The sequence below is a fragment of the Pelophylax lessonae genome, assembly GCF_965119305.1.
Source record: "Pelophylax lessonae genome assembly, chromosome: 3".
Lineage (NCBI taxonomy): Eukaryota > Metazoa > Chordata > Amphibia > Anura > Ranidae > Pelophylax > Pelophylax lessonae.
Genome location: NC_138770.1, coordinates 277,741,163 through 277,764,609, shown reverse-complemented (window position 1 = coordinate 277,764,609; position 23,447 = coordinate 277,741,163). Strand labels below are relative to the sequence as shown.

General features: G+C 40.3%; 1 protein-coding gene across 2 annotated transcripts in view; it reads left to right on the top strand.

Moving 5' to 3' along the window:
- The window catches only part of KCNMB3 (potassium calcium-activated channel subfamily M regulatory beta subunit 3), an 85,890-nt gene that overhangs the window by 46,511 nt on the left and 15,932 nt on the right, over positions 1–23,447 (top strand). Inside the window, exons 1-2 of one of the 2 annotated variants that reach the window (XM_082251977.1) lie at positions 2,886–3,063; positions 21,470–21,670. In XM_082251977.1, coding sequence (XP_082108103.1) covers positions 2,957–3,063; positions 21,470–21,670 — 308 coding nt within the window. In that variant the 5' untranslated portion in view covers positions 2,886–2,956. Of the gene's footprint in view, positions 1–2,885; positions 3,064–21,469; positions 21,671–23,447 lie in introns of those variants that run through there. The other variant, XM_082251978.1, reaches the window with a different exon arrangement.

The window sequence follows — 23,447 nt, the reverse complement described above, 5'->3', positions numbered from 1 at the left end:
GTGTTGGTATGGATGTGGATTGTTGTGGGTAGGCTGTATGGTGTTTTGTATGTCAATATATCTTGTCAGTCAGCTGTGTTTGGATGTTGGCCCAAAAGTATAGACATACACTTATGTAGTTTAATTACCTCTCTATTTCAGTTATTGGGTATTGATTTAGTCCGCCTGAATCTCATCTATATGGTCCAGTGTCCGACAGACCTGGCCTTGGAAATTTGACCGGTGGCCAGATGGTCACTATATGACCCGGGTCTTACCATGTGTATCTGGAGGGTTTAATAACTATACTGTGGTGAAGTTGGTGAGCATAGATATTTTCTCATTGGAGATAATACTTTGACTTATGGTACTATTTTGGATGTATAATATGTTTTTTCTCTTCTTTCTAATCTTTATGATAACTTAGATATATACTAAAGCTTCCTGAAGAAGCAGAGAAAGTGTTCTGCGAGACGCGTTTGACTTTTAATTGTCAATATTGAAGCTGTCAATACATGTACTGGAAATACATACCAAATTGTTGTTTTGTATATATGATTTTATATTTAATTTGAGATTTTAAAACCATGTTTGCACAATAAAATAAATTTTTTTATATACGTTACACTGTGTATGTGCTAATCTCAAATGACAACCCCATATCCGAGAAAGTCCTTTTCCGTTATGTAGGGGTCATTTTTTTTTACCCTTTTTTGACTGGACCTACACATTCCTTTAAAAAAAAAAATGTATTGTGATTCAACAAGAGCATAAAAAAGTGCATAAATGCTCACGCAGGTTCCAGACATTAATTGAAAATCATAAGAGCTAGAAAAAAATCATATACATGGTAGCTAATTTTAGGCAATACTGGGTCACGTGGATGGCAGGGACCTACACATTGAAACAATGCATTGCCCTTTGATGTACTTGCATCTGGATTTCGATTACATACCCTGTCAATATGTGTACTTCTATATTTGAAGTACAATATACTTCTGTACAGATTATTTAAAAGTATACAGTAAATGTTATATAATATTGAAATAGAGAGTATATTGTTGCCAACAACGTCCATTAACCAGTTCTGGACCGGAAGGATTTGCCCCCTTAATGACCAGGCCATTTTTTGCGAAATATCCTCCGATTTTTCTCTCTCATGCTCAGCGGTCATAACCATTTTTAGTTGACAGTGCATCATGTTCACGAAATTTCTCGTCCGATTTTTTTTTTGGGACATTTGTACCTAGACTTCCGGGTCATCAGCAACTTCAGATCATGCGCGGTCTTTCGTATCCGATTTTTCGCGGACGTACTGCATACACATTGAACGAAAATTGGTCGTGCTGGGGACGGACGATAAAAATTTTGGTGTTTGTCCCTCCGTTTTTTTTTCGTTGAAAATGTTGGCATCGGCTGCTGAAAGTCTTGTACACACTAGCCGAAAATTGTACGATTTTACCTTGGATGGGAATTTTCGGCAGATTTTCTACTAGTGTGTATCTCACTTCCCTGCCAGTGTCATTATTACAGTAACAGTGCATATTTTTAGCACTGATTACTGTAGTAATGTCACTGGTCCCCCCAAAAGTGTCAAAAATGTCAGTCAGGGGTCCGATCTGTCCGCCGCAATGTCGCAGTCCCGCAAAAAATCGCAGATTGCCGCCATTACTAGTAAAAAAATAAAAAATAAAAATGCCATAAATCTTTCCCGTAGTTAGTAGACGCGATAACTTTTGCGCAAACCGATCAAAATACGCTTATTGTGATTTTTTTTTTTACCAAAAATATGTAGCAGACAACGTATTGGCCTAAAATGTTAAAAAAATTAGATTTTTCAAATTTTTTTTGGGAATGTTATATAGCAGAAAGTAAAAAATAATGTTTTTTTTCCAGAATTGTCGCTCTTTTTTTGTTTATAGCGCAAAAAATAAAAATTGCGCAGGTGATCACCAAAAGAAAGCTCTATTTGTGGGGAAAAAAGGACATTCATTTTTGTTTGGGTACAGCGTTGCACGACCACACAATTGTTCGTTAAAATAACGCAGTACCGAATCGCAAATTATGGCCTGGTCAATAAGGGGGAAAATCTTCCAGTCCAGAAGTGGTTAAGGTAACAAACGCTTTAAAGTTCAAACTTTGGATTCTAGCTATTAGAGCTGAACAATCTGATTGGTGGCCGTGGCCAACACAGACTGTTAATATTTGGCATACGCTGTAAAATGAGTTTGACTTATGCTCTAATCAGGTTCATTTATCAATTTCTGATACAAAGCCATCACAAAGTCCTAGGAAATTGTGTTTAGAAACTTTCACCTCTAGGAAATACTTGTGGATTTTATCTTTCCCTTAACAGTCCGACTACAGACTTTTAGCACATTGATAATACCATAATGATAATAAAAATAATAATTTTGTTATAATCATTCTAGTTTCTAAACGTTGTTTTTTATGGCATGATGTTCATCAGATCTAGGAATACATACGTCAACAATCATTCCTTGTTGAATTCAGATTTAATCTGCATCCAGCAGAAAATGGCTGAGAAACCCAGGTGTAGCAGAACAGATGCTAATATGACGTGTGATTTCTCTGACTCGACATGTGAGCCAGCTGTACAAGAAGTCAGAGTCTTCCCTTCCAGTCCATACCATGCTCTTGAGACATTAGAATGTCCCAGTGGGATAAGGGTTTCTATAGAAACATGTCAGTGCCTGATGTAGAAGCACCCAGGTGATGAAAAATACGCTTTTCATTACACAAGCCTTAATTAGAGGCCTGTTATCTTCACAAGAGACAAACTCTTTCTTGGCACTAAAGCAGCTAATCTACTTTCCTTACTTTTCAAGCATATTAATCTGGGACACTTTAATGACAGCTCATTTAAGCACTTGGAAAAGTATCTAATGGTCTCTATTCGGAGGTGATGGCCAAGACATGGAGTTAGCTGTCTATCTGTGTTACATACACTGGACTGATGGCAATATTCAGAGAAAAGATGTGGATACCACCAGAAGCACACAGGCAGTCATTTAGCGTGCCCATCCAGATTACTCTACAGGGCAGCCGTAGACGTTACTTGAGGTGAGAGGTGTTTCTTTTTATAGCTAAATTTTTTCTTAGCTTTCAAATTATAGATACCATTCACTCAATCAATATGTACCTTAATGGGAACAGATCTCAGCATGCGTGGCATACAAACAGATGCATCAGCTGACTGATTTTATCCAATGCTCCATTCAATGTAGCGATGACCGGAGTAAGGCCAGCAAGTCATGACATTTTTCAAATTGATATGCATGTTTGATGGTTGCTCGGTAGTCTGATTGTTTTTACATACATACCCAAATCGTATCATGTATAGACAGATTACCAGATTTTATTCAAAAATGATAGTAAAATTATTTCAGATTATATGCTTTGTAAATTTGGTTTCATTCATTGCCCATAGGCAGGCAGGGAGAGATATTTGGTGCTGAGATAGGGTACCACAGACACCTTTTGCAATATTTCTCTTCTATTTGTCCAACTTTTTGAAGCTGTGAGTGCCGTACCTGTCGTAAAATTTCTGCATGTGGCAACAATCTGTGCTAAACTTGCATGAGCTCACAAGAGATGCTTAATTTGCTTAGCTTATTCTCTTGTGAATATTGAAATGTGAATACTTGTTTTTCTTTTATACAGCTGGGTTTATGTGGCAGTTAATTAATCAAAAGCTCACTAAAATATTATTTAGGAAAGTAGGTTCAGCAGGTTTGGATTTGTATTTTGCGATGAGGTAAGTTAGCTTTCATAAAGGCAGAGATGACAGTTGTTAGATGGCTCCTTATTGTTTGTGATAATTGCCGTAGTGTGCCTGCTTGCTTTTCTAAATCTCTCATTTGTTTCTGCTAAATTGCATTTATATCATTTTTTTTTCTCATAAAAAGAGGGGGTGTGGGAGTTGGATGATTTTATTGGGGTGTACTGAGTCGTTTTAAACCCTCATCCCTTAAGCTAATGAAAAGCATACAAGTGGAAAAATCCCCCTAATTTGGGACTGTAACGGGTAACGACACAGATCTTGTAATAAAGAAATAGTTTATTAAATATATATAAAGTATACAGAAATTGGCAAGAGGGCAGTTATTTACACAGTTGCACAATTATAAAAAATCATTAAAAGTTTGGGCGACTCTTTTTTGTTGTTTTTTTTTGAATGATACAAAAGGTAACACATTGTTCCAGAAAGAAAAAACTAATATTTTTGTCTTTATCCTGTCTTAGAATGTGACAATTTAATATTACAATTTAATTGGGACCACGGTCAAAAGACCCCTGAAGAAGAGCGACATCGAAACGCGTAGGGTCTCCCAAAACCATATTTCAGGTTCCTCCATGTCCAAAATGATCATTTGGTCCAACAAAAAAGAGTCGCCCAAACTTTTAATGATTTTTTATAATTGTGCAACTGTGTAAATAACTGCCCTCTTGCCAATTTCTGTATACTTTATATATATTTAATAAACTATTTCTTTATTACAAGATCTGTGTTGTTACCCATTACAGTCCCAAATTAGGGGGATTTTTCCACTTGTATGCTTTTCATTTTTTTTTCTCATGGCTAATTTCCACCTTTTTGGTATATTGGATATTGTATGATAAGCAGAAAAAAAGAAAATGATAAGCAATATACTTAACTTGTTCCTTTATGACTGCAAACTCCTTCAAATACTTTATGGTGCTTTTTTTTTGTTTTCCATGAAGGGTGGCATTTCTGTAGTAATGGACCATGTTGTTATTTGCTCCCAAAAATAATTTGACAAAAAAGGATTATGCATGACATTAAACAAAACATTTAAATACAATATTGTAGCACAGCTGATAATGTGAGTGTATGAAGTATTGTGTATGGCTAACAATCTAATATACTTTTGCCAAACTTGGTAGTTTAATTTTACCAAAACTAAACTTAAACTTGGTATAGTCATTCTTGAAAAATATTCAACATTAGGGAAGGACATAAAGTCTGCCAGAGGTGCCAGATGGACAGAGAGTAAAATTGTCCACGATAGAGACACTACACTTGACATATACTACAAAGTGCAAGAAAGCACTTAGTGTGCCATGTATAGCAAAACAATCAGAACAGAGAAACCAATACTAAGCATGCATTGTTTTTGCCAAAACTATACTGTATATATTACCAGCTTAACCATTTGGACACACCTAAGTGGAGGTTCCAAGCTGCCCATGTGACACTGGCAATTCGAGTAATGATTGCTCTCTCATTTTTACTGCAGATTAGTGATGGGCCGAACACCCCCCTGTTCGGTTCGCACCAGAACATCTCGAACAGGGGAAAAGTTCTAGCGGACATTTGAACTCTATTAAAGTCTATGGTACACGAACATGAAAAATCAAAAGTCCTCATTTTCAAGGGTTAGAAGCAAGTTATTACCATAAAAAATGTATGGGGACCCGAGTACTGCTCTGGGGGACATGTATCAATGCAATTTTTTTTTTAAACAATAATTTTTACAGGAGAAGTGATCTTAATGATGATTAAAGTGAAACTATAAAATTTTAAAATTCCTTTAAATATCGTGTCTGGGGGTCCCCTTAACCACTTAAGCCCCGGAGGATTTTACCCCCATTCCGACCAGGGGGTATTTTGCGATTCGGCACTGCGTGACTTTAACGGATAATTGCGCAGTCGTGCGACGCTGTACCTAAACAAATTTGGCGTCCTTTTTTTCCCACAAACAGAGCTTTCTTTTGGTGGCATTTGATCACCTGTGCGATTTTTTGATCACGCGCTATAAACAAAAAAAGAGCGTCAATTTTGCAAAAATAGCAATATTTTTCACATTTTTTTATATGAAATTCCCCCCAAAAAAATGTAAAAATCAAAATTTTTTAACATTTTCGGCCAATTTGTTTTATGCTACCTATGTTTGGTAAAAAAAATCGCAAAAAGCGTATTTTGATTGGTTTGCGCAAAAGTTATCGCATTTACTAACAAAGGGAAAGATTTTTGTCATTTTTGTTGTTTTTTTTTTAACGCGTAATGGCGGCGATCTGCGATTTTTTTTTGCGGTACTGCGACATTGGGGCGGACAGATCGGACCCTTGACTGACATTTGTGACACTTTTGGGGTTACCAGTGACATTTCTACAGTAATCAGTGCTATACATATGCACTGTTACTGTAAAAATACACTGGTAGTGAAGGGGTTAACTTTATTTGGGAGGGAGGGGCTGTGTGTATCCCTAGGGGCGTGCTTTCTTCTGTGATTGGCTGTGGCTTGAGCTGTAAGGACACTGATCAACGGATCTACATACTAGATCCGTGTGATCAGTGTCTTTACAGCGAGGAGAATGACAGGTGGCTTGTTTACACAAGCTGCCTGACATTCTCCCTCTCCCCCACCGATCGCCGAGTGACCGGCAGACATCGGGTCCACTGGTCACACGCGCGGGGGGGGGGTCCGTGACCACGCGGGAGCGGGAGCGTGCCTCCGGGGGCGCGCGCTCGCTCCCTAGACCCACACAAGCTAGTGACGTAGCCCTACGTCACTTTGCCTGTGAGGGGCTGACTGCCGACGTAGATCGGCGTTAGGCAGTCGGCAAGTGGTTAATGTGCCTGTAAAGTGGCGCATTTGTGCAATGTATGTAGCCTGCTGCAGCAATACTGATATTTCTAAAGGAAAAAATGTAATTTAAACTTGCTCGTGGCTGTAATGTATTGTCGGCTTCCGGCAACACAGATAAAAAAAAATTAAGAAACTGCATAGGGCCCCCCCCCCCCCCATCAGTCCATATGGATTTTAAGGGGAACCCCACGCCAAAATTTAAAAAAAAAAGGGTCCTCCAAGCTGTTTTAACCCCAATTTTTTTTAATTGACATTTTCTTTTTACAGTTATTTTTTTAAATTACGCTTTCAGTAGGGAAGCCTTAACAACTTTTTGACTGTGCGCTCGGTGGGCGAACATCCCGCTAAGTGCCAAGAAAGTTTGGGTGTTAGGCGAGTACCTGAATGGGCGATGTTTAGGCCAAACTTATGCTTGGCCCAAACTGTTCACTCATCCCTAGTGGTGCCTGAACACTGTAACACCTCACAGTTACTCTTGACGGGTGCAGGGACAGGCCCTACTGTTGAAAATTAGAAACAAAAATTGAAATTACATATACTTGTCGTCATACAGGTGCAGGTAAATTGGGCCTTGGGTGTTGGTGGTGCCTGAACACTGTAGCCCCTCACAGTTACAAGAAGGGACATCAATTTTGCCCTATTTAAAGTAAGTGCTACTGCGCCACAAAAAAAAAAACTGCTGTTGCAGAAGTAATAGCACCTGCGACACAAAAGGGGGAGTACTAATATTGCAGCAACAGAACCTGATGCTGCAAAAAAAAAAAAATTTAAAGAAAAAATAAATATCAATGAAGAAAAAAAATGGGATCAGTGGGGTGATACAGACGTGTTGTATACACCAACACTTCAGTGGCCCACTGCACTGTGTTACACAAGAATCACAGCACAGCACTACACTGTGTTACACACAAATCAGCACAGTACTACACTAAACTGACTGCAGTACACTGTGTTACACAAGATGAATCAGTACAGCACTAAACTATGCTGACTGCAGTACACTGTGTCACACACGAATCAACACAGTACTGCACTAAACTGACTGCAGTACACTGTGTTACACAAGATGAATCAGCCCTACACTACACTAAACTGACTGCATTAAACATCAAACCACAATCCACTAACTACTTGCCTAATCTCCACTCCTAACACACTACACACGGCTGCCGTGTAAGCAGCCTTATATAGTGTGGGGCATGGACTTAGCCTCTAAGCCATGATTTGCTCAAGGCACCCTTCCTTTTGGCCAATCATGGCTCTGACAGGACATTGTGCTGTGATTGGCCGAAGCATACAGGTCAGGTGCATGCTTTGGCCAATCACAAGCACTTTTTGCACTGCAATTGCGGAGTGCATATTGGTGGGCGAACTTCCCGCCGAGCGCCCCATTTGTTCGTGTGTTCAGTGAACACACAAACACCTAATGTTCGAGTCGAAACCTATGTTCAACTTGAACGTTAAGCCCATCACTACTGCAGATTCTGGTATCGAGGCACAATGTTGGCCACCATCAATTAGCAAGTGAGTTGCCCAACCTGAGGGGTTTAAGGTTAACCTTAAATACCTAAACACCCTTACTCTAGTAGTTATAAGAGTGTCTATACACACCGCAGGTTCAAAAGTTAAACTTATGTTCACACTCCGTTATGTATCTTCACAATATATGACCTTTACATTGACAGTGTCTTGAGGCAATTTTATTATACTTGACAGCAGTCTAGGGCAGATTTATTTTGTCCTTGATTTTTCTTCATATAGTGGAATATAAAACCCTGCAGTCTGTTAGGTATGCCTGTGTATGGTGATAATGACCATATACTGTACATCTAAATAATGTCAGTATTAATGTTGCTATTTCACTTGCTGGGGTCTACGGGTAATTTAGACAGCCCCCTGCATCACTGCTCTCAATGTTCCTAGGCAATAATTTAAAGTAGAACTATAAACAAAACTTTTGTCTCACAAAAATGAGTATACCTCTCACATTTTTGTAAATATTTTAATACAATGAACAAAAATATAAACGCAACACTTTTGTTTTTGCCCCCATTTTTCATGAGCGGAACTCAAAGATCTAATAATTTTTCTATGTACACTAAAGGCCTATTTCTCCCAAATATTGTTCACAAATCTGTCTAAATTTGTGTTAGTGAGCACTTCTCCATTGCGGAGATAATCCATCCACCTCACAGTTGTGGCATATCAAGATGCTGATTAGATAAAAGGCCACTCTGAAAATGTTCAGTTTTATCACACAGCACAATGCCACAGATGTCGCAAGTTTTGAGGGAGCGTGCGATTGTCATGCTGACTGCAGGAATGTCCACTTAGAGCTGTTGTCCGTGAATTGAATGTTCATTTCTCTACCATAAGCCGTCTCCAAAGGCGTTTCAGAGAATTTGGCCGTACATCCAACCAGCCTCACAACCACAGACCACGTGTAACCACACCAGCCCATGACCTCCACATCCAGCATCTTCACCTCCAAGATCGTCTGAGACCAGCTACCCGGACAGCTGCTGCAACAATCGGTTTGCATAACCAAAGAATTTCTGCACAAACTGTCAGAAACCATCTCAGGGAAGCTCATCTACATGCTCGTTGTCCTCATCGAGGTCTCGACCTGACTGCAGTTCATCATCGTAACTGACTTGAGTGGGAAAATGCTCACATTCAATGGCGTCTGGCACTTTGGAGAGGTGTTCTCTTCACGTGGAATCCCGGTTTTCTTAGATCTCTGAGTTCAGCTCATGAAAAATGGGGGCAAACACAAGTGCTGCATTTATAATTTTGTTCAGTATACGTTTTTTCATGTGACAACACTGAAGAAATGACAGCAAAAACGGTGCCTATCAGTGCAGCCTCATCAGTGCACCTCGTTGAAGGAGAAAAGTTACTTATTTACAAAATTGTCTGACAAAAAACTAAGAAAATTCTTTTTTTTTTTCAAAATTTGCGGTCTTTTTTTGTTTTTGTTGCAAAAAAAACCCAGCCATGCTTAACCACTTGCCGACCAGTCACTAGGACTGTACTGCGGCAAAGCAGCTCGCTTCTGTCCAGTGACGTAGACCTACGTCGCTGGACTCCTCCCCTTGTGGGCGGCGCGCCTGTGCAGACCAAATTGATGTTGCTAGCTCATTTAACCACTTGCCGACCGCTCACTTGAGCTCTACTGCGGCAAAGTGGTTAGTTCCCGTCCAGCGGCGTAGACCTACGTCGCTGGACTCCTCCCCTTGTGGGCGGCGCTCGCGCGTCGCCAGAGGCTCGCTCCCACTGTTTTCGGTCACAGCGGGAGTTGGGCCAGGGGAGGAGCAGCGGCGATCGCCGCCGCTCTTCCCCGATCGTCGGGGAATCGAGTCTGGAGATCCGCCCGCTTGTGTAAACAGAGCGGGCGGATCTCCTAAGTGACAAACAGTGACAGATTGCAGGGTTCAGCATAGTCACCTCCCCCAAAACACGTCAGTAAGCACCAGGCATACATTAACCCCTCCCTCTCCAATAAAATTAACCCCTTCCCTGCCAGTGTCATTTTGACAGTAACAGTGCATATTTATAGCACTGATTACTGTAGTAATGTCACTGGTACCCCCAAAAGTGTCAAAAATGTCAGTCAAGGGTCCGATCTGTCCGCCGCAATGTCGCAGTCCCGCAAAAAAAATTGCAGATCGCCGACATTACTCGTTAAAAAAATAAACACAGAAATGACAGATGACAGAAATCTTTCCCTTAGTTAGTAAACGCAATAACTTTTGGGTAAACCAATCAAAATACGCTTATTGTGATTTTTTTTTTACCAAACATAGGTAGCAGAAAACAAATTGGCCAAAAATTTAAAAAAAGTTTGATTTTTACATTTTTTTGGGGGGGAATTTCATATAATAAAATGTGAAAAATATTGTTATTTTTTTCAAAATTTACGCTTTTTTTTTTGTTTATAGCGCAAAAAGTAAAAATCATACAGGTGATCAAATACCCTCAACAGAAAGCTCTGTTTGTGGGAAAAAAAGGACGTAAATTTAGTTTGGGTACGGCGTCGCACGACCGCGCAATTGTCAGTTAAATTCGCACAGTGCCGAATCGCAAAAAGTGGCCTGGACGTAAGACAGCAAAATCCTCTGGTGGTAAAGTGGTTAAATACCACCACCAAAAAAAAAGCTTTATTTGTTTAAAAAAACATTATGAAAATGTAATTTGGGTACAGCTTTGCATGACCACGCAATTGTCATTCAAAGTGTAACAGAGCTGAAAGCTAAAAATAGGCCTGGGCAGGAAGGGGGTGAAAGTGCCCTGTATTGAAGTGGTTAAGAAAGGAATCTCCCTATAAAAAAGGGCTCTGTCATAAACATACGATATATGAAGAGATGGTTAGTTAGCTGGTGATGATAGCATTGCACATGTAGACATGTTCCATTAGTGTGTCCATGGACTTCATTAATAAAATTAATTAATTAAAGTAGAATTTAAAACAAAGCAAAGTGTTGGAAAAAAAGATTAAACAATTTAAAGGGCCTTTTCTGCATTTCTATAAGTATAAATTAAATGCACACTTAAGTAGAAGAAATGTATGGCAAAGTTTGCATTTTTTGTTGTGTTTTACCAAAGGACCCCAAGGCCTTGTCTAATTTGATTGTACCCTGTATGTAATAGGCCTGTGGAAAGGGAGGATGTTTGGAAGCTTGGTAAGGCATAGCTATATACTCTTTTGCCATCTGCATGGAGAGGTTTTCAGGGTCATTTGCTTATTTAGAATGTACTGTATACCTACCTACCATTCAATTACACCCTCTTTCTCAGAATGTAGTATAAACCTCCTAGCACTTCTAATAATGCCCTGTTATTCTGAATTTAGTATAGGCCTCCTAACTCTTCCAATGATGCCCTGTTATTCTGAATGTAGTATAAACTTCCTAGCTCTTCCAATAACTCCCTCTTATTCAGAAGATATTATAACCCTTAGCCATTCCAATGACACCCTCTTATTATTATCTTATTTTGTATATACCTCCTAGTTCTTCCAATAACATCCTGTCTTTCAGATTGTACTATATACAGTACCTACTAGCCCTTCCAATGGCACCCTCTAATCCAGATGTCTGTATATACTTCGAAGCCCTTCCAATGACACCCTCCATTTGAACACTTTGTATATACCCCCTAGTTCTTCCACTAACATTCTGTCTTTCAGATTGTACTATATACCTCCTAGCCCTTCCAATGGCATACTCTAATCCAGATGTCTGTATATACCTCCAAGCCCCTCTGACGCCCTCTTATTCAGAATTTAGTATATACCTTATAGTCTTTCCAATGACATTTTTTTTGCATTGTTTATTTAGAATTTTCTTTCCAGAATTTCCAATTATGAAGATACATCCAAATATAACAAGTCATACGGTGATATAAAAATTATAACAAACACCAAGGTCTCATGATGCAATTTTTTTGTAATTCTTTATTTCGACAATGTGCATTTAAAAAAGATTGTCAGTACTACAAAAAACAATAAATGTGAGCAGGAGCCCCACAAAGAACCAGCAAAAGCTCATAAGGGCACAACCTAAGCGTGATTTTCCAGTAACAGTGAACTCTAGACCAGGAAGGAATATAATGTATATGTAGAAGACTGGTAAGGTAACAAACAAATAAGATGGAAATGGGGGGTGCAATGATGCCTTCTTACCAAGAATGTAGTATATACCTCCTAGCCCTTCCAATGACATCCTGCCATTCAGACTGTAGTATGTACCTGTAGTATGTACCTCCTGGTCTTTCCAAAGGCACCTTCTTATTCAGAAAAGAGTATGTATCTCCTAGCCCTTCCAATGATTCTCACTTATTCAGTGTCTCACAAAAATGAGTATACCTCTCACATTTTTGTAAATATTTTAATACAATGAACAAAAATATAAACGCAACACTTTTGTTTTTGCCCCCATTTTTCATGAGCGGAACTCAAAGATCTAATAATTTTTCTATGTACACTAAAGGCCTATTTCTCCCAAATATTGTTCACAAATCTGTCTAAATTTGTGTTAGTGAGCACTTCTCCATTGCGGAGATAATCCATCCACCTCACAGTTGTGGCATATCAAGATGCTGATTAGATAAAAGGCCACTCTGAAAATGTTCAGTTTTATCACACAGCACAATGCCACAGATGTCGCAAGTTTTGAGGGAGCGTGCGATTGTCATGCTGACTGCAGGAATGTCCACTTAGAGCTGTTGTCCGTGAATTGAATGTTCATTTCTCTACCATAAGCCGTCTCCAAAGGCGTTTCAGAGAATTTGGCCGTACATCCAACCCGCCTCACAACCACAGACCACGTGTAACCACACCAGCCCATGACCTCCACATCCAGCATCTTCACCTCCAAGATCGTCTGAGACCAGCTACCCGGACAGCTGCTGCAACAATCGGTTTGCATAACCAAAGAATTTCTGCACAAACTGTCAGAAACCATCTCAGGGAAGCTCATCTACATGCTCGTTGTCCTCATCGAGGTCTCGACCTGACTGCAGTTCATCATCGTAACTGACTTGAGTGGGAAAATGCTCACATTCAATGGCGTCTGGCACTTTGGAGAGGTGTTCTCTTCACGTGGAATCCCGTTTTTTTTAGATCTCTGAGTTCAGCTCATGAAAAATGGGGGCAAACACAAGTGCTGCATTTATAATTTTGTTCAGTATACGTTTTTTCATGTGACAACACTGAAGAAATGACAGCAAAAATGTCCAAACTGGGCCCAAAGTGTAAATTTTTTGTGTGGCCACCATTATTTTCCAGCACTGCCTTAACCCTCTTGGGCATGGAGTTCACCAGAGCTTCACAGGTTGCCACTGGAGTCCTCTTCCACTCCTCCATGATGACATCACGGAGCTTGTGCTCCTCCACTTTCCATTTTAGGATGCCCCACAGATGCTCAATAGGGTTTAGGTCTGGAGACATGCTTTGCCAGTCCATCACCTTTACCCTCAGCTTCTTTAGCAAGGCAGTGGTCATCTTGGAGGTGTGTTTGGGGTCGTTATCATGTTGGAATACTGCCCTGCGGCCCAGCCCCCGAAGGGAGGTGATCATGCTCTGCTTCAGTATGTCACAGTACATGTTGGCATTCATGGTTCCCTCAATGAACTGTAGCTCCCCAGTGCCGGTAGCATTAATGCAGCCCCAGACCATGACACTCCCGCCACCATGCTTGACTGTGGGTAAGACACACTTGTCTTTGTACTCCTCACCTGGTTGCCACCACAGATCCTCAAGAGAGTTTTTTGCCATGAGATGCTATGTTGAACTTCCAGTGACCAGTATGAGAGAGTGAGAGCGATTTTCACCAAATTTAACACACCTGCTCCCCATTCACACCTGAGACCTTGTAACACTAATGAGTCAAATGACACCAGGGAGGGAAAATGGCTAATTGGGCCCAATTTGGACATTATTCACTTAGGGGTGTACTCACTTTTGTTGTCAGCAGTTTAGACATTAATGGCTGTGTGTTGAGTTATTTTGAGGGGACAGCAAATTTACACTGTTATACAAGCTGTACACTCACTCACATGAATTGATATACGGTAATAAAATATTTACAAAAATGTGAGGGGTGTACTTACTTTTGTGAAATACTGTATCTCCCAACTTTACAAAAAAAACACCACAGCAAGCTGACACACAATCTGGGCTGCAATCCAGCATGCAATTGTTTTTACTGAAGTGTTTCCAATTAACAATAAGCCTGTGCATTTTCACAAAATAGGAAATGAACATTGATAGTCAAATTTGTCAGCTGATCAGATTTGGACCCCAAGGCAGCCAGGATAGAGGCTAAACTAGATTCATACTGAAGGCCCAGTTTTTATGACCTTGAATGTGTTAATGCCAGTAGACATTGTGTAGAGGTGTGAATTTCTTTTAAAGAATTTATGATGATGTGGTAAAAAAATACCCAGTCTCTGCAAATGACAGTATCTATATCCATAAAAGATTAACCAGTAATATGACACATTTTATAGTTACTCAACAGTGTACAAACTGTGCCTGATATGTGATAGTCAATAAGGACAATGGATCAAAATAAAATAGAGCTCATGATATCAAGCATTCTTTGTCCTAAAAGCAATGTCTGCCAGAAAGTATAAATCCATTTGTACAATTTGAAACTTCATGAATAGATGTTAATTTCATTATTTTCTTCTATTATTATTATTTTTATAGAGATTGATTTAGGATGTTTTCTTTGTGTAAAGTGTGTGTCACCAGCGCATTAGATATTATGTCATAAATGAATCATAAATCATCAGCCTCAGCTATAGGAGTTCTCACTGAAATGTGGAAAAAATGACCAATATACAGTGCCTTGCGAAAGTATTCGGCCCCCTTGAACTTTGCAAACTTTTGCCACATTTCAGGCTTCAAACATAAAGATATAAAACTGTAATGCGCGCGTTCCAATTCTCAGCTGTGTTGTAAACAAACCAAAGGGATTATGTGTGTACGCGTTACTATGCCTCAACATGTTTTGCATAAAGATGCGTCATATTGGTATAGGTATTTATGCCCTTTAGTTTGAGTACTCTCCTCCAATAGGATCTCTGCAAACCGCACATGCATAAACTGTTATGTTCCCTAAACTAGAAGTTAAGTTACATCTCCTTGGGCTGGAAATTTATAGATCGCCGTACAGGTCGGAAGTATGTTATCCGCCATTTTAACTAATCCTTCACCCAATACTATATTGCCCATTTGTTACATATCCATCTATATCTTGCATTATATCATTATTCATGCCATATTAATCCTCTGCATGTATCCTACAATTTGTTACCAGAATGGGGTGGCTGGATGTACTTGTACAATATGCAATCCCAATTATATAAAACACATCCAACACTATTAATTTAAAATTGAAAACAATGTTGGATATGCTACATTACTACAAAACACATAAAACCATATTAAAATTAATAATCGTCCAAAAAACAATTTATATCAAGTTCTATGTTCAAACCATGAGGTTTTAAAGTATTTAACCTATAAATCCAATACGTTTCATTGTGTGAAACCTCTCTCCTAAGATTTCATTCTCTCCAATTTCTATCTATTTTGTCTATTGCAAAACATCTCAAAGTGCTGGGGTCCTAATTATGTTTAAGCCTAAAATGGTTAGACAGACTATGGTGTCTAAATCCTTTCACAATTTTATTATGTTCACCTATTCAAACTGATAACTGTCTAGTTGTTCTCCCTACGTACTGGAGACCACAACTGCACTCCAGCACATAGGTAACATGGATACTATTGCAAGTGATGAGTTTTTTTATACGGTATTCTTGTCCCGTGTTATTTCAATTGGAAAATCTTAACCTTTCTATTACCTCTGATAGTGGTTAGGCAAGGTTTACACTTACCACACCTGAAAAAACCTTTTCATCAAAGAAAGTAGTCATTTTGCTAGGAGGGTCTGGCACATTTTTGACTATACTGTCCCTAATTCTACGTGCTCGTCTATAAATAAATTTGGGCCTGTTAGTCAGTACTTTATGAAGATGTGGATCTTTACATATAATTGGCCAATACTTTTTTTTCTAGTTCCTTGTATTCAGTATTGAACCCTGTCACAAAAGCCACTTCATCTATTTCTATTTCGGGGGGAAGGTCATGTGATCCACGGTCATCTTGTACGGACTACCAGGAAGTAACACAGCACGCCCGCTCGCTCTGCATTTGTTTGCTGGCTTTTTTAAAAGGGATATTATGTAAGTGCATGCTTGTTTGCTTTTATAATAAATAATTGTTTAAACAGAGAGCACTAGATCCCTGTTAATTCTTTTTGCATATCGTGGGTGTTCCTGAGAGGCTAGAAAGTTATGACATCTTGCTAAGAAGATCTTCAGTTTGTACTGCTTGTATATCAACCTCTTTGGAAGCCGTGTACCCTGAGAGCTGTTGAGTTAAGCATTCTGACCCTGCAGGGTCGGTTTATTAAGGTGAGAGGCAGAAATTGCCTGGTGGTGGGACCTTTGAGCACTGCAGAAGCATATTATACTGAATGTTCACCAGTCTGTTTCGGGCTCTCCTTTTCCCATGATCTATTACAAAGGACTTTCTCTCCTCCACAATTATTTGACTCTGCTTTTGGGACGATTTTACTATATTTTATTTATTGTTTATTTATGGAAAATGTTATTTCCAAAACCTTGAAAGGATTGCGCTGCACTATTGTCTATTATATTTATCAAAGGTGTTTTGGATTGCCCTTGAGTGCTAGCTGCTGGCAGGGCCGGTGCTAGACTATTTTATGCCCTAGGCAAGACCAGCTACTTGCACCCCCCCAAAAAAGCGAAGGGGTTAAAAACACCTCTATGTGATTCTGATCTGATGGTTCCTCCATGTTATGCTGTTATACCCAGTGACCCCCATATTCCTGCATTTCGCACCCGGGGACCCTAATGTCCCTACATGTCACACCAAGGGACTCTGATGTTTTTCCATGTCACACCCTGGGACCCCAATATTACTCCATGTCATGCTGTCATACCCACTGACCCTGATGTACCTCTATGTCAGATCCTGATGTTTTTCCATATCACATTTGGGGACCCTGATGTTCCTCCGTGTCACACCTGGGGACCCCAATCCCCCATGGCACACCCAGGGACCCCTATTCCTCATGGCACACCTGGTGACCCCGAACCCCTGTTAAACGCGGTGGCTCCTGGTGGAGGGAAAAGCAGCAGTTAGAGAGCTCCACACGTCCTTCATCACCAACCTCCTCAGACCATTCTGGTGCCTCGTCGCCTCTGCCCCAGTAAAGGTTCCGCCCTCCAGTGCCGAGCTCTGGCTCAGCTCTCCTCCGCTCCCTGCTTAATACCGACCCAGGGAAATAAACGGTTGCCCACCAGCTCAGTGCAGAGAGTCACTTCCTGCCGCTCAGCTCCACCTGAAGAGGATCATCATGCAGGATGCACTCTGGAGGGCTCCCTTCTTGCCTTTTGGGGCCACTCCAACAGTGGTGGAAAGCCAGGGCCTGGTAGTTCCACTACTGCCTAAGACACTTGGCATCTTCCGCTGTCCCTTCTTTCCCCCCCACCTCCGCCCCTCGCCTCAGCTCACAATAATCATTCATGATGGAGAATTCACAATGGAGAGAGAGTGCCGACTCCTGGCTGCGCCCCTAGGTGGCAATGCGCCCTAGGCGGCTGCCTAGTTTGCCTAGTGGAAGCACCGGCCCTGGCTGCTGGTCCGTTATTTGTATATTGATTTGTTCAGTGCTGAATTTCTTCTTTATTTTAAGTAGTAATGTAGCATATCCAACATTGTTTCTGATGTTAAATTAATAATGTTGGGTGTGTTTTATATAATTAGGATTGTGTATTGTATAAGTACATCCAGCCACCCCATTCTAGTAACAAATTGTAGGATACAAGCAGAGGATTAATATGGCATGATTAATGATATATAGCAAGCCATAGATGGATATGTAACAAATGGGCAATATAGTATTGGGTGAAGGATTAGTTAAAATGGCCGATAATCTACTTCCGGCCCGTCGAGGCGTAACTTAACTTCCGGTTCAGGGAACATGGCGGTTTAGACATGTCCAGTTTGCGTAGATCCTAGTGGAGGATAATACTCAACCTAAGGGCATAAATACCTGTACCAAAATGGCTCCACTAGCTTCCTGATGACGCATCTTTATGCAAAACATGTCGAGGCATAGTGACGCAATACACACATGATCCCTTTGGTTTGTGTACAACACAGCTGAGAATTGGAACACATGCTGGCCCCAGCATACGGCGCATCTTCAGATCTCCACTATTAAAGGGGCTCTGGTAAGTGAGCATAATAGTCGGTGGTGGATAGTGTCACAGAGGTGTGGATCAGTGTGCACAGCGCTGCGTTGGATTTTGGAGTCACGGAGGAACTTTCACAGTCACTTTTTATGTTACACTAATGGACTTTATATATATTTTGTAAGTTATGTTTGATATTAATTAGCGTGGTTTTCATTATATATAGCATAGGATGTTTACTTTGCAGGGGAAATTTCACTTTGCAAGGACATTTTCTACAGAGCTTAGAGAATGAGATGACGATCTGCTGATTTCCATCATTCAATCATTTGTAAGCATTTGATTTTTTTCCCCTTGCAGGTGATTGAGTATTCTTTGCAAAGTGAAATTTGACCATATTGACTAGGCTCTGGGAAAAAAAAATATTTGCAGTGGACAGCCTATTTGCCTTTAGTAATTCCATAGTCACTGTAGCTGCCTTTGTTGCAAGTAGGATTTATTTAGATATGTAGCATATCGGTAGTTTAGGAAAGTCAACAACTCTAGGGTGTGGCATCACTTGTGTGGGAATTCCTAATGATGACTTTATATATGACAGGTCTCGAGAATCATTGCACATTATCACTACAGGGACCTGCACTCTTCCAAAACTAGTACTAGCATATGTAAAACTCTTATAGCAACCTAATGGAATTGCGCAATATGTTTTATCCATAACCGCTTGGCAGATGCTATTACTTTCTGGATAAATAATTATATGACCAGACTGCACTAAGCTCCTGGTTCTGTTGTGTGCTCAGCAGTCTGGTCTGCTATAGCTATTGATCCTTGATGGGAGGCATATTTTACTTACAACGAGACTCCAGTAATAACATACAGTCAAATTTGAAATTCCAATGACAGTGCACAGGACATCTGAGTTCCATTCTACCCAGCAAAAAAGGCCATCATGCAGGACAAAATGAGTTCCTATCAGTGCCTTAGGCTCTTGATACAAGAAATGTAAGGGATGGATGAGGACACCGCGAGTGTGAGTATGCACTTAACATAGAAAAGGGCTGCCAATGTCACATGACAGTATCAGAGCCTCCTGATTGGCTGCAGTTTCAGAACTTGTGAATGGTTACGTTAGAATGACAGAGTACACTTACTAAACTGTGGACCGGCTGTAGATTATTTGATTTCAGCTGTTATTTCTCCTGCCTTGCAACAGCTATGCAGGATAGCGATACTGGGCAGGAAAGTGTTGCGGGACAATGCTCGGATCTGAAGGACTGCAGAATTTGTATCAGAATCCAGGACTGTTGGGTTGTAAGATATACCTCCTCTCTCTCAAAGATGGCCATCAAAATCTTGAGAGAACTCTTTGTACAATCAGAAACAGGCTCTCCCAAGATGACACTCAGAGTCCATAGAATGGGACAGGGATATGTAAACTGGGACCCTCCAGCTGTTGCAAAACTACAAGTCCCATAATGCCTCTGCCTCTGGGTGTCATGCTTGTGGCTGTTAGAGTCTTGCTATGCCTCATGGGACTTGTAGTTTTGCAACATCTGGAGGGTCACAGTTTGCATATCTCTGGTGTAGTATACACTGGTGTCATGGCTGACACCCCCCTAGATAATATATACAGGAAAACATCACCAATTTTAATTAGGGCAACTAAAAACAAGTGTGGACATCTAGTGGTAGAAAGTGACAACTACATCAAAATCTCACTAGAGGGAAACAATGGGGGAATACCACCACATGACATGTTTCCTTCTATTTATCAGTGCAATTGCAATAGCTGCATGATCAGAATTTTCTTTAGCTTAAAGGGTTCGTTTGCCTTTATCAAAGAATGTTCTATGCAGATAAGGGACGTCTACAGATAAAAGCAAGCTGTGCAGCTTTGACTAAGTTGAATAATGCCCTTGCCATAGGTGTAGGCCATTTTGAGAGCATTTGGAGGGGGACTCCATTCAGGGAGATCATTCTCCAGGAGGTCCCTATAATTCAGATTACATTTTTTGGCTTGACTGCTGTTGTACCCTTTGTGGAACCATAAGGGGCCCCCATGCCCGTATAAACGCATAGAGCTGTCTGCTTTACACCTACATCCGGGTCATTAGATTATGATACATACTGAACTATTAAGCATTCAGGACGCTTTGGAGGCTATTGATTCCTTCCATGGACCGCATCACCCGTTTACCTGCTGATTTACCCTTTATCAGGGCCAGATTAACGTAGGGGCTATTGGAGCTGCAGCTCCAGGCCCCTACCTTTATATAGGCCCCGGGTTGGCCATATTCACTGTTACCGCTCTTCTGTCACTTGTAAACACAGAAGTCTGGCTTCTATGCTCGCTTCCCCAGGCAGCTCCCTCAGAACCTCCCCACACATCCTCCGATGCATGGATGTGTTTATGGGCTTCAGAGACAGCATCCCATGTTGAATTAGGCATGCATGGCTGCACCCTTCCTCCTCTGGGTGCATGCCAAGGCACGGCCCTTAAGGCCCTTCAAAATCCTCAGCACCAAGCCAATGATGCTCTTTATCCGGCCCTGCCCTTTATGTGATTTTGCACTTATCGTATATACATCCAGAACTCAATGTTCATTATATCTGATATTTGGTGTGGCAGGACATATTTGGGATATTGTCTCTGACTGATTTCTATTGTAGCAATTCTTTGGTAGCACCCTAAGCATGAAAGCACACCGTGGTCAGTTCTCCAGCTGTACTGAGAGCTCAGCCTACTCTGCTCCAGTGATCAGATTTGACCTGACATGCCCCCCTCCCCCATGCATCCATTCACTGGGAAAACAGTGTGCCTGGTTTCTCCCCTAGCTCTGAACTTCTTGTGCAGCTGAGAACAAGAGAATATGTGAGCACTTATATAAAAGGGGAAAAAGGGTACTCAAAAGGTTTTATATATATTTATGTACTGTACACACACAGATGGTTTGCCTTTCATTTCTATTTTAAAATGAATGGCTTGTTTTACAAGGTAAGGATTCACATATACGTTTATTCAAACAAGTGCATATGATAACGGGATTCTCTGCTATTTTAAGGGAAGCCTTTTCTCCAGTACCCGGCAAGGTGAAGAGGAAAGAGAGTGGCAGTGATGGGGTGAAGACATCTGATAAGATGAAGAAGCAAGTGTCCAATGCTGGGGAAGACAGAGCCATGCTGTTGGGTTTCACGATGATGGGCCTTTCAGTACTGATGTTCTTTTTATTGGGGATCGCAATACTGAAACCATTCATGCTTAAGTAAGTTAAGATAAAAGTTTTTAGGATTTATTGCTAGAGTTCAAAAAATGCCTAATGTTTCCACATCATATTCCATTTTACAGCATTACTATCATTGCCAGTAAAAAAAAAAAAAAAATATTAACTGCCCTTTTTAATTTTCATCTATATAGTAATTATTAGCGATGTGCTACCAGCACCAGTCAGAATCATAATTATAGTTGAGTACCAAAGTATGGCTAAGGCATGGGAAAAAAAAAAAAAAAACGATGTAATTTTTCAAAGATATGGAAAACAAATTGCAAGTTTTGGGACCAACTGATAAAAACTACAGCTGTGCCAAAAAAACATGTTTTGTGGATACGAACTGGCTGCATCTGTCAGTTTGTCATTCTTTGGCTCAACTCTTACTACTATTTTCAGCTATTCATTTCTCCTTTTTTGTTTTACTTGACTTTTCAGCTTATTTTATGTTTTAAACAACAGAGGTTAAAAACTCATTAAGATCTGCAATCATAGAATGCAAATACATTTCCTAAATTCAAGCAATTTTGCACATAAGCCTATAAAAATATGCAGAAACCTCAGCAATTTTAACAACAATAAGTACACCCCATAAAAATAATATGTCAAACGTCAGTAAAAGCTCAACAGCCACTGATATCGAACATATAAGTAGAGCAGATAAACATACATAACATTGCATAATCCAGAAATTTTCTATCTGTGTAGAGATTTACATATTAACTATGGATGACCTATAGTGCTGTTGAAAACAGATACCTTCTAACATCAAGTGTGAGTATAAAAAAAAAAGTATTCGTCAAACGTGATAAAAAGGGACCACAATGCAACCATATCCTTAGTAAGTACTGTGTATCCCTATGAATCCTAAGTAAATCTTGAAGTATGTATAGCCTTTGTAAGAAATATTTCTAACAGCAGGTAAATAAAACTTTAAGACTGTTTACTGACATTTTATATTTGATTACAAATGTCTTATTATACAGGACCAGTCACCCTGCACAATGAGAGAGAGAGCAGCAGTGACTGGACTTCATTACAGAAAGCTCCTACAGAAAAGCAAAGTAGGTAGAGTCTCACATTGGATTACTGCATACAGTATCTCATAAAGGTGAGTTCACCCCTCACATTTTTGTAAATATTTTATTATATCTTTTCATGTGACAACACTGAAGAAATTACACTTTGCTACAATGTAAAGTAGTAAATGTAAAGCTTGTATAACAGTTTAAATTTGCTGTACCCTCAAAATACCTGAACACACAGCCATTAATGTCTAAACTGCTGGCAACAAAAGTGAGCATATCCCTAAGTCAAATTGTCCAAACTGGGCCCAAAGTGTCAATATTTTGTGTGGTCACCATTATTTTCCAGCACTGCCTTAACCCTCTTAGGCATGGAGTTCACCAGAGCTTTGCAGGTTGCCACTGGAGTCCTCTTCCACTCCTCCATGATGACATCACAGAGCTGGTGGATGTTAGAGACCTTGTGCTCCTTCACCTTCCGTTTGTACATGCCCCACAAATGCTCAATAGGGTTTAGGTCTGGAGACATGCTTGGCCAGTCCATCACCTTTACCCTCAGCTTCTTTAGCAAGGCAGTGGTCATCTTGGAGGTGTGTTTGGGGTGGTTATCATGTTGGAATACTGCCTTGCGATCCAGTCTCCGAAGGGAGGGGATCATGCTCTGCTTTAGTATGTCACAGTACATGTTGGCATTCATGGTTCCCTGCAATAAACTGTAGCTCCTCAGTGGCAGCAGCACTCATGCATCC